Source organism: Grammomys surdaster, unplaced genomic scaffold, assembly GCF_004785775.1.
Source record: "Grammomys surdaster isolate TR1022 unplaced genomic scaffold, NIH_TR_1.0 958, whole genome shotgun sequence".
In the NCBI taxonomy this organism is placed as follows: Eukaryota; Metazoa; Chordata; class Mammalia; order Rodentia; family Muridae; genus Grammomys; species Grammomys surdaster.
Window position 1 is genome coordinate 140,714 of NW_021605377.1, and position 11,650 is coordinate 152,363.

The window sequence follows — 11,650 nt, forward strand, 5'->3', positions numbered from 1 at the left end:
GATACCCAGGAAGGAAGATTACCAAGCACTCGGAACAGGAAAAAAAAAAAGTTTAACTATAAAGTAGTTTTCTCTTGAAATTCCCAGTTGCATAACAACCACCTAGACTTTGAGACCAGCCTGGAGCACATAGCAAAAGGGTAATCAAGAGAGATGGATTTTTCAGGATCCCATTATGGGGTATTGTGATTCCGTTATTGTGATTTCTTTACTCTGGGAGAGAGAAGCCTTTGGAGAAGCTATTACCAATTGAAATAATGGCTTTTCCTTATTCTACAGTTGGCTTTTACTAAGGTATAGTGAGCCAGGCAAGACCATAGGAACAAAGTATGATGACACGAGATTTTGTTTGCAATTTTTAATTAAGCAATCTGTGCAAACAATATTTTTTTTCTTTCTTCAAGGTTAGGAGGAGAGAAAATGAGCACACGTGGGGGGCCTGGGAGAAAACCAGAAAGTGCTTTCTGTTTCCAATCAAATTTCAAAGCAGTAGTGCATATAGAGGCAATGCCCAGCCCTCAGTATTCCTCAGGATTGCTAGAATGTAAGTCTCGCAAATATGAATCAATTATGTTTGGAGGTACACCCTGCAGGAGGAGTCTGCAGAAGGACAGCCCACCTAGAGAAGACAAAATGGAGAAAGGGAACGTTAAAAGCAGCTAGGTGAAAGATGACGGAGAGAACACTCCTGAGCTAGCTACCTACAAATGGGGTTGTTTTTGTTCTTGTTAGCTACAAGGACTCACACAGACCCTACTTGAAATCTTCTCCTGGTTCTAATGCATTTGGAATATAATGTTCTTAGTATCTCAGGGGAAAAAAATACAAGTTCCTGGCAGACTCATAGTAATTTATTCCTCTACTGTTATTCAATCTTGGTTTAAATCTCCACCCGCTGGAAAGTGCATTGCTCTTTGAGAGGTTTGAGGAGCCCTCCATGTGTGATGGAAAGGTTCTGACTGAAAGTCTGTAAGTCAACAGCAGAGCCATTTCTTAACATTCTTTTTAATTAAGCACAGAACATTGTGATTCAAGCCTACTGGAGAAGAAAAAAATATTCACTTTAACTTTGGCCATTTATAAACTACAAAATCTACAACTAATACCTTCTGAGAATGAAATGCCAACTAGTATTTCATACCTACCTTCTGAATTCGTGTTATATTAAAAAACAAAACAACCAAACCTCAGAGTGTCATTCAAGAAAAAAAAAAAAACCCACAAAGCCAGAACTCTGCACTGTCCTTTAATAAATGCCTCACTTACTAAAAACTTCGAGACCAGACAAAAGCAGCATGCTGTTTGAACATTCTTAAAACTCCTTCAATGCAAAGTTGAGAAACTCATTCTCCAAAAAAAAAACCAACCAACCACGTCACATATCGGTAGAAATGATGCCACTTATATACAGGTCCATTCCTTGATGCAAAGAATTCAGAATGCATAGGGCTCATTCATTCATTTTCATCTACATCAAATGCTCTGAGTCATGCTCTGCCGCATTCAAGAACTTGCTGCATGTCAAGAAGAAATGGGTGTGACGGATCAGTAGTGGATGTTAGTTTCAAGATCCAGAAATACAAATGAAACGAGGACAGTTAGCAGGTTCTATTTCCATTGGGTTACGGAACGAAAATCATGCCATACTCCACAGGCTTGGTATGGCTTATGACATTCATAAGCTTCATATGCTAAAGCCATATGAAAGCTTACCTTGGGTGACAATATACACTCAAAAATCCTTACTGTGCTACAACTAAGGGAGAGAGAGAAAGAAAAGAGAGACGTCGTAAGCATTAATCAAGTGCTGACATCAAAGTTGAGTATACGTTGAAGGTCAAATTATGGTCACAATGGTGAGGTGACGTCATTAATCCTTAGTCAGGTGAAGGGCAAAAGGAAAATAGAGTGAAGGGTGTCACTTCAAGAGGATCATTAATACATAAAAAATTAATAATATGCATCACCGCTTTGCTAGAATAGGTGGCAAAGCTAATCTGACTAGTGAATATTCATGGTAAGAGATTCCAAACCGTTAGCTTAAAAAAAAATACCCTACAACATATATATATCGTGTTTTTCAACAAAAGAAAAACATAGGCAATGTTTAACAATGTTAGTGTTCATATATATATGTTGGAATTCCAAAAGGCAAAATTATCAAGTATAAATATTAAACTAGTATATTTTCTAATATTCTAGTTGGGACGGATGATATGGAACTAGCCTACATCAAGCCTTAAACTCAAGCTCCCTGGTGACTGTGCTAGGACTTCAGAGGAAGAACTCTGATATTTTATGTTCTCCTCAGGGCTACCATTATCTCTAAATTCAGAAAGCACATACTATAAATTCAGGTACAGATCTACGTTAGAGTTTAATTCAGGTTGTTTGCCTAGCCCCCAAGGAGCTCTTAATTAGCTCTTTCAAGTGGTATGTATATGCATATAATAGAGCTTTTTATGTGTAACACTTTTTGCATAGGGCCCTAAAGGTTTCCTTTCTTTCAAGTTTATAAACATATGAAATTATTGGGACACCATAAAGATTTCCAAACTGCCCAATAGAGGAGCAGGATAGATATTCTTCCAGTGAATTTGCAATGGGAAAAAAATCTTACATATGAGACTTTCCAAGTGTTACACCCATCTTTGTATCCTCCACCAACAATGCACATAGTGGGCTCTCTTCGACTTACGGTGCCCCTTTTCAAAGTCCCATCATGGATATAAAGTCCCTATGCTGTAAAACTATTCTCAAGGACCCACATATCTCTATCCATTTGAAAAAATAAAAACATTAAGTCAATGTCCTTGTTTCCAAAGGGCTTTTGTTCTATTCATTTATTTTTTGATAGTCGTATGTAAAAATGAAGGTTTCCTCAAATGTAGCTTTCTGACTTTACAGGGAGATCTGGTCTGGTACTTAAGTCTTCTGATAAAAGATACAGGCTTTACATTAATTACTGTTCTTGGATAATTTGCCTTCCTCGTTCATGGCATATACCCTGTATGCCATGAGCTTCTAAGAAATACAGATAAAAGCAACCAAGGAAAGTCAAGCTTTACATGCAAAGTACGTTTTCATGTAAGAGGAATGGAACGGAAAATGGAAGTATCCAGTGGGGTGTGAGCTTTTTGAACCTGTTGCTGCCCCTCCAGGGAGACTGGCTGTCCAGGGGTATTTACTCCTTGATATATCACTGCAGAATTAGAATATTTGTACTGTATTTATTTATTCTCAGTTAACATTCTTACCTTTTAATACATAGCTTAACTCATTTAAGTAACCCCTTGTGAGAAAACAATCTGACGATAAACAGTCTCAGTTTTGTTTTTAGGATCAAAAGCTTATATTAAGAGAGAAATTACAGTTGATACCTTATTATGATTTTACGGAAGAATACATTGTTCTCATTATAAAACCCAGTCTTTACTGTTTACTAGAAGATTACTCAGAGCTGCAAAACATTTGCATGCATAATATCGCTTGTTCGTGTAGAAGGCTCCAAATACCGAATCACTCAGGAGACTATCATTTTATGCCCTTAACATTTCATTATTTTCAAGGTAGGAATTTTCAATGATTTGTTATCCTGTTTTACTTTTGGATGACAGAAATTTATCAATGATACCTTGATAATATCAATAATGCCTTGATGTAAAGCTAGAAGCTTAGAAACCAGAGAACTTATGAATGTGGCCTAAATCATCACTTAATGCTAAGAAAGCAGCTAAGTGTAGTGGTTACATTTGTAAGGGCTTTCTCAACAGGAATTTTTTTTATGAATATCATAGGCCCTGTGTTTACAGCATAGAAATATCTGTCATCACTCAATTCTGAATTATCGTATACTAAACATAAGAGGAAGGCTATACTCCAGAAGAGGAAGAACCATTATGAGAGCATGTCATTGTTCAAGAAGTTTCTTATACTCTATTTAGACCAAAATGAGGAGGAAAAAATTCTTTTAAAAATATCTTGGATGTTTATTGTGACTATAAGGTGCGTACTTAAAAAGCCATCTTTGAAAGTTTTAGATTCTAATTGTCTCATCATAGACAGGGAAAATAAAATATTTTGGTTATTGGAGGATAGAAATAAAATAAAGAATGAGAGAAAAGACATCGTAATCATGTTGTCTGATATCTCGCGGCATCCCAAAGTAGATTTAGTTGTTAAGAAAACTTTAGGATAAACAACTGTCAATTAATACGAAACGTGTTTAAGATGACAATTTTTGTGAATTTTTTTCCTATATAAATGCTTATGTGGTTTGTTTTGGCTTGCATTAGTTGTGACATTTCTTAAATGGAATATAGACCTATAAAAATTCTTTAGTATATGAATGTATATATGTATATTTACATATATATGTGTAGGTAAAGGTATATGTGTATGTATATGTAGTTTCACAGATTACTGCAAATGGTGTGACTTCCTTCACTTTGGTTTCGGTAGATAAGCTCTTAACTAGGCGTCCATTTGCAGATGGCCTGTGTCACCAAAGCAATACTGTTTTTTACTTCATTCTCACAATGCTATTCATTTACATTCACTGAAATTAACATTCCTTTAATTAACAAGAATTTTAAAATCTACTAAAGCAAGTTAACCCAAATAGTCAGGAATCTTAACAAGCATGAATACAGGTGTCTTGTCTGTCCCCACCAATTCAGCCCAGTCACCACATCTTGTCTGGGTTTTGCATTCTGAGGTTCTCTAGGACACATCCTTTAACTTAAGCCTAAGGACGAGCTCTTAGCTACCATACCTTTCACCTCCAGTTTGCATTCAATCTCCACTGTCCCGAGGTCGTTGACTGCTTTGCAGCAGTACGTGCCTCCGTCATAAGGACTAGGCTTGCGGATCTCCAGGGTGCAGACTCCTTGGTTGCTGAACATTCTGTATCTTGGGTCATCCACAATGGCCACTTTGTTTTTCATCCAGGTGATTTTGGGCTGAAGTTCAGATTGAAGAAAGTCAAGTCAAAGCCTATGACGTATGGACCATATCAGGAGACCCAGCGATGGGATTTAAAAGCATGGGTTAGAAAGAACGGGTGTCTAAGAAGGGCAGCTGCTTTGTTCCTGTTTGTCTCAAATTCAGTTCTATTTCATTAACAAGAGACCAAATGTGCGGGGCTCTAAGGAGGCAAGCTGGGATTCTTCACAGATGGATTGAGTTGCCTTCCACATTAATCTACATGGGCACAGGGTGTTCAATTATAAGACAATGAGCTCTATGCCTCTGTTGTCTTGTAACTGTGCTTGTAGGCGTGATGGTTGTGAAAACTGTTGCACAGTATGCACGTCACGTCATGTCACGTCACACTGTGTGCCTTGAACATACGCATTCTGGATTCATCGGTTGTATCCGGATGTTAAAATTCGATCTACAGGTTTGTGCTAGGAGTTTATAACAGAGACTGCATTGCTGCATAGTTTTTCAGAGAATACCTAAAAGGTGACAGGGTCTTCAGATTATCTCTAATTCTTTATGGGTTGTACGACTCCCGCCCCTGCTTCCCCTCCCCTCTAACATCTGTCCACCATCTCACCATCTAGGGGTACAAGATCAGTTCTGACCAAATAACACAAGATCAGCAACAGACTAGTTACTCAGGAAGGTGGGTCTCTATGAGTTGACCCTTGGTCTACATTTTAGGCATTGATCTCCCCCATTTTCCTACTTCCTCCTTCCCTCTGTAAACATACCCATCCTTGACACGATCTCTCAGAGACACGATCTCTCAGACGCTCCTTGTTGTGGATAGCATTTATTACTTTGTCTGTCTCAGACCCCAGAGTGGGAGCATTTTCTACCTTTGACCTGTTGTTCTCCTTCCTTACACCTCTCCAATGGCAACATTCCTGGAGGCTCTGGGGCCTTGGTTTTTACTACCCTACCCCCACCCCTGCACTCCACCCTCACCCCTGCAGTGCTATTCCTGAAGTGTGGTGTGTAGTATTTCCATGCTGAGACTACCCAGCTGAGAGCAGCAGCCTGAGCCTTCACGGTGTGTGTGTGTGTGTGTGTGTGTGTGTGTGTGTGTGTGTGTGTGTGTGGTGTTAACATTTCCTCATCGCCAGGTGGAGGGACCCGCAGCATATCCACATCCGTTCACACAAAATGCAGCAGCACCTTCCTCCCATGTTCCTTCTGGCTTCTCCCTTTGACATCCCCCATTCTACCCAAGATAATAGGCCACTGTTACTGTATTTCATTCTATCAGAGTTTTCAAAACTCCAGAGTACTTTCCCTGGGTGCTACCCAGGGATACAGAGAACTATGGACAACTTCTGCTAACAGTTACTTTTAAACACCAACAAGATGAAACTTGAAAACATTTCAGAGTGTCCTTAGTTGGTTTTGACATCCCCACTTTAGCAGAGTCCAGTTTAGATTCTGCCCTGAGTTCTCAGGTGACTACTGAGTGTGTTACAGAGCTTTTGATAAACATCAAATCACACTGTGCACCAGCAATACACACTCCCTACTATGAACTCATAGCATAAACCTGTAGATCATGTTTAAAGATCTGGAAACAACAGAAGGATCAAGAGTGTGTATGTTCAAGGCACGCAGCTGAACACTATCACCACCCCCTTTTCAGGAAGGAGGTCCACCAGGTGAACCACATCCCATCTGCTCCCCTCTTCCTTCTGCTGTGTGGTTTTGTTTCTTCTGCAGCTATCCACTAGATAACAAAGACGTATACCACGTTTTTTACTACATTTAAATATTTATCTAGAAATTCCATCTTTCTTCACTCCCCAACCCTAGAAAGACACAAATAGGAGCTGGAAGGCCTGTTTATCTGGAAGGCCTGTTCATCTTCTCACTTGCCTGCATAATATGGCCAATAGAAAAGAGAGGCTTTGGAATTCAGTTCTTCAATTTAAGTAATCAACTGTACCTTAGGAATTAAATAATTCATGGTACCTTGGGATTTCCTCGGACGCTGCAGTTCAGGGTGGCATTGTAACCAGCGATGGCATAGGTGTTAACCAAAGGCTGAGTAAACATGGGGGCCTCTGTGAAATCGAAGTCTTCGTACACTGGATTTTTATAGATCTTACCTTAAAAATGAGTATTAAAAGATGTTTAAAAATAGAAGTCAGCTTGGGAGTGTGTTATTCTTAGCATCCTTTACTCATGAGTAAAACTTCCTTCTCAGAAAAGCACGAGCAAATGTCACATGGCATTTATTCTGATGGGGACACTCACAGAGCAGGCCACACCTGAGGCAGAAGCTAAAGTGGTTAGGAGACACTAAACCTAGTACAGAACGGATGTGGTTTGTCTTTCTGAGTTTCTTGACCGAAGATAAGTACTAAGGTGGAAATTACAGAGAAGGACTTTGTTGGGGGTTGGTCTGGTGCTGTGAACACACATGCTAAATTCTGAACCCCAAGATCCGGTGGCCCTCAGATGAGTGTATTCTCTTCTATACCAGCCTTTGTTCTGTAAATCTTGCTCCCCACTTTAAAGCTATTGGTTGTGTAAGGGATTTTCAAGAGAGACTATGGAGGAGGAGGTGAGAGAAGAGAGGAGGAGAAAGGAGATAGAGGAGGTGGTGGCCATGAGAGGAGATGGACCAGAAGTACGAAGTACCCCCTAGGGCAACCTGATGGAGCAGAAATAACCCCGTGAGACTCAGTAAGTATCAAGGGACATGACTGGGATGGAAGTTAGAGTAGGTCACAACCACCTAATCTAGGCTTACTGCTAAATAAAATTCCAGATGTTGTGTCTTATACAGGCTAGCTAATAAATCATTTGCAGGCCTTGAGAGCGAGTCAATGAAATTATAGAATTCAGCTCCTGCTCTTTTAGAGCAAATCTCATGTAAATGCTACATTGAAGGTGTCAAAAACCAGAAAACCAAGAAATGCGCCATTTTTCCCTATCTGTGTGACATTTACCATGTATAGACCCAGCAACCAGAAACTGAAATGAGTTAAATTTCTAAGCTCTATAATAGTATCATCCCCTAGAGAACAATTTACCTGTAGAGTTGAAATTTTACTTGAATAGAATTACCCTGATTTCCCAGCATGCTCACCCTCACTCCCTTTCTTCCCATCTCTTTAATTCTCTCCCCACGAGTCCAACAAAGTTTCTAAATGTCGCTCCACTCCCAACTCACCATCCTTGGCAATCACTGCACTCTCCTTCGTCATTGTCGCGTCCTCGCTAAGACCACACATGTTTTCAGCAAAGACCCGAAAGTAGTATTCATTTCCTATGACTAGCTCGGTAATGGTGGCGTTGGTTCGGTGGTAATGCTCAATGACAGTGAACCATTCCTGAAGGGGACAAAATGATTATAATTTGATGAAAATCACCTAATGATTGGAACAAAAGGAATGGGTTATTGATTTAAAAAAGCACTAATGTTTATATGAAGAGCAATGATAATATACGTTTATTACTACATACCTTATCTACAGTTTTTGCAATTTAGTCTTTATGCCTTAGATTCACATTACTATTATTTTAATATTTTTCATAAGTGAATAATTTTTGTCATCTACATATCCACCCAGTGATTTATCAATCTTTTGTGGGACAAAATATTATTATAGAATTTAAGTGATAGTTTATTGTTAAGAGTAATAGAGGAAGCTAAATAACTAGAGAAAAATTAATAGTATCCAATATATTTGTTTAGTAATCTAGATTACTTTTAGCTATCACCTCTACCCTGCCTATTTCTCTTGCTGTATAATTTGTGCCATTTTGGTTATTCTTTATGTCTTTAGCCTGGATGTTTTTTTCTCATAACCCTTAAATTCACACACACACACGCAATTTATTTACTTGTTTGCTCTCCCAACTCCAGTGGATGCACCGTTAACACAAAACCAACCTTTTCGTCCCACCTCACAGCCCCTATGATGGTACCTGGCACCTGGTAGATTCAATACACAAAGTAAATATTGACTATTTAATGGATGAGTGAATGAGTAGGTTAAGACACTTGATATAGTGCTCCCCACACCAAGAATTTTCAAGTCCCTCTTTATCTATAGGTTTTGGATAATTTGACACCAGAAAAGCATTCCATTCATTTATTTACAAAACTCTTTATGCAAACCTTTATCCTAACTTTTTTTTATATTGGCTTATCATATGGTTTTATGGCTTTAATCTTGCCTTGACTGATGAGTAGGAATAGTAGGAATAGGTGTTCTCTCTCTCTCTCTCTCTCTCTCTCTCTCTGTCCCAGCAGATACAACAGTGTTTAACACATAGCAAAAAGACAAAAAAGTGAATGTTTGAGTCCTCATAATAGAAATGACATAGTTGGGAGGCCCTGAGGATGTGGGTGAATGCTGGAGCCAGAGGTGAGCTTGTCCTTTTGAAGAAGTGTTGGTAGAATAAACACCTTCTGGTCCTTCAGGCTGCTACAGCTGAGATGCAAGAGAGACATAGGGACTAGGCACGGGTCACCAGGCAGACCTCACATGGAAAGTCCCGGCCCAGCTGGACTTGGTGGGACTGCTTCAGAGTAAGGTGTTATAAAAGTATGATGGGCTAAGAGAATATGCAGACTACAGAGGGGGCCTCTACAGAGCCTGGTGCCTCAGCTTCTCTGCCAACATCAGGATCAAGGCCTAAGAATATCATGCATTGCGGAAGAAGTCTGAGCTGTTCAGGTCCTTTTTGCTAGGACACCCAGCAGCCCATCTCTCAGGCTGTTCAGTTTAGATAAGAAATGTCACTTGAAATGTCAAATCTCATTTTGTCATGCTCATGAAGCACTTACTCAGGAAAAAAAAATGGCCATGCTAAAACCAGTGTAAAACATGATTGTTGTCTACACACCAGCCCCTTCTATGAAGCCAGTATAACTTCATGATCTAAGTTCTTGCTGAGGTCTAAATGTGTATTGCAGAAAGACTTTATATCATTCACTATGATGTTTTATTATGAGAAGGAATATTCTATTCCAATGTGTATCCAAACATTCATTGATCAATCTCTTACAAGGAAGGTAAGAGGATATAGCATATGGATTCTATACAGTAGGAAGGTATAGCACAGGAATTCTTATTCAGCATTTAGCACAGAAATTCTGTTCACCAGCAAATCACTGATTCTTCCTGAGCCCCAATTCCTCATCTGTAAAAGGTATATTGCAATAAGACATTATTCCCACCAGGTTGTATCTTGAGCACATCAGGCTGGTTTCTTTCTCAGAATCTTAGCACACGATATAACCTTCAGAATCTTTCTTTTCCTGGTGTCTATCCATTTTTTAAGATATTGCTTTAAACCCATACTGTGTAATGTTTATTTCACAAGGAGAAAGCATTGCATAATGAATATTTATTGAATGAAGAATGAATCCCATTTGCATTTCACTGCCTCCGTTAGACTGTCTCAGCTTCAGAATAACCAAACAATATAAGGATTTATACCTTTATTTTATAGATAAGGAAGTGGGGATCAAGGGGGTCAAAAGGCTGGTCGTGTACACATGACTTAAGTGGAGGCACTGGGGTTTAATTCAACTCCAAAGGCCCCACCTTCTTGGCCAAGCTACATCACTCTTCCACGTTCCCTGCAGGCTCTACCAGAGAGACTTCACAACATGCCTATTACAGCTGATGGGCCTGACTTGGTCCAGATGTTGAATCAGAATCCAGACTTACCATGCTTTTCTTGTCAGCCTTCTGGATGGTGTACCCTGTGATGGCAGCATTCCCATCATCCTTTGGTGGTGTCCATGTTAGAGCAACATTCTCTCCCCACACATCTTCAATAGTCACAGTTTGAGGTGGGCCTGGGCGGTCTGTAGGATGGATTCATGCCATCGTTGTGAATTCATGTTCCCTTCCAGTCTATACCCTGCCTCATGAGGATATCTTAAAATGTCCTTTTTCCCACTGAAGGAGCATCACTTCCAGACTCTGCCATGGGGTCTGCATACAACCTGTACTTCCTTCATCTGAGCGGATCTCAGACAGGGCCAAGGGCATAAAGCAGTCTCATACTCCTCTTAGCTTAGGAGACCCCTTAAGGTTTTGTTTAAAGAACTCCAGGTTCCCCAGAGGAAGTGTCCCTTTAGTTAGAGAACCCCAGGTCCCCAGCAAATTGACTGGAACCAAAAATAAAATAAAAAATAAAATAAAATAAAATAAAATAAAATAAAATAAAATAAAATAAAATAAAATAAAATGATGGAAAACAAGGCTTCTCTTAGCACTGATAATTACCTAATTTTTGTGTGACCCTTTAGACATATGTGATCTTTAACTTGGCATCTTTTTGCCTTAGCCTTCTACATGCTAGAATTACAGGCATGCACCACTATTCTGGGCCCTTAAATTTTGTTTATGTGTGTGAGTGGCCTATGCACATATGGGTGTATGTACATGTCAGGGATGGGCAGGTGCACACATGTGGAAGCCAGAGGAGGGTATCAGGTGTTTCTATCCACCTTACTCCTTTGAGGTTAACAGTCTGACTTCTTTCTGAACCTAGAGCTACTGTCTGTTAGCTTCACTGGAAGGTAGGAAGTCAGGACAATCTGGATCTCTCCTTTCAACTCAGTGCTGGGCTTTTAGGCCCATGCAGGACTACACCTGGCTTGCTGTGTGGGTGCTGTGTGGGTGCTGTGTGGGTGCTGTGTGGGTGC

At 39.7% G+C, this 11,650-nt stretch overlaps 1 protein-coding gene across 1 annotated transcript in view; it reads right to left on the reverse strand.

Moving 5' to 3' along the window:
- Positions 1-343: 343 nt before the first annotated feature.
- Mybpc1 (myosin binding protein C, slow type) overlaps positions 344-11,650 on the reverse strand; it is a 53,252-nt gene continuing 41,945 nt past the window's right edge. Inside the window, exons 22-26 of the mRNA XM_028783035.1 lie at positions 10,665-10,804; positions 8,153-8,312; positions 6,946-7,082; positions 4,775-4,961; positions 344-619 (exon numbers count right to left, since the gene is read on the reverse strand). Of these exons, the coding sequence (XP_028638868.1) occupies positions 519-619; positions 4,775-4,961; positions 6,946-7,082; positions 8,153-8,312; positions 10,665-10,804 (725 nt within the window). The 3' untranslated portion in view covers positions 344-518. The remainder of the gene's footprint in view (positions 620-4,774; positions 4,962-6,945; positions 7,083-8,152; positions 8,313-10,664; positions 10,805-11,650) is intronic.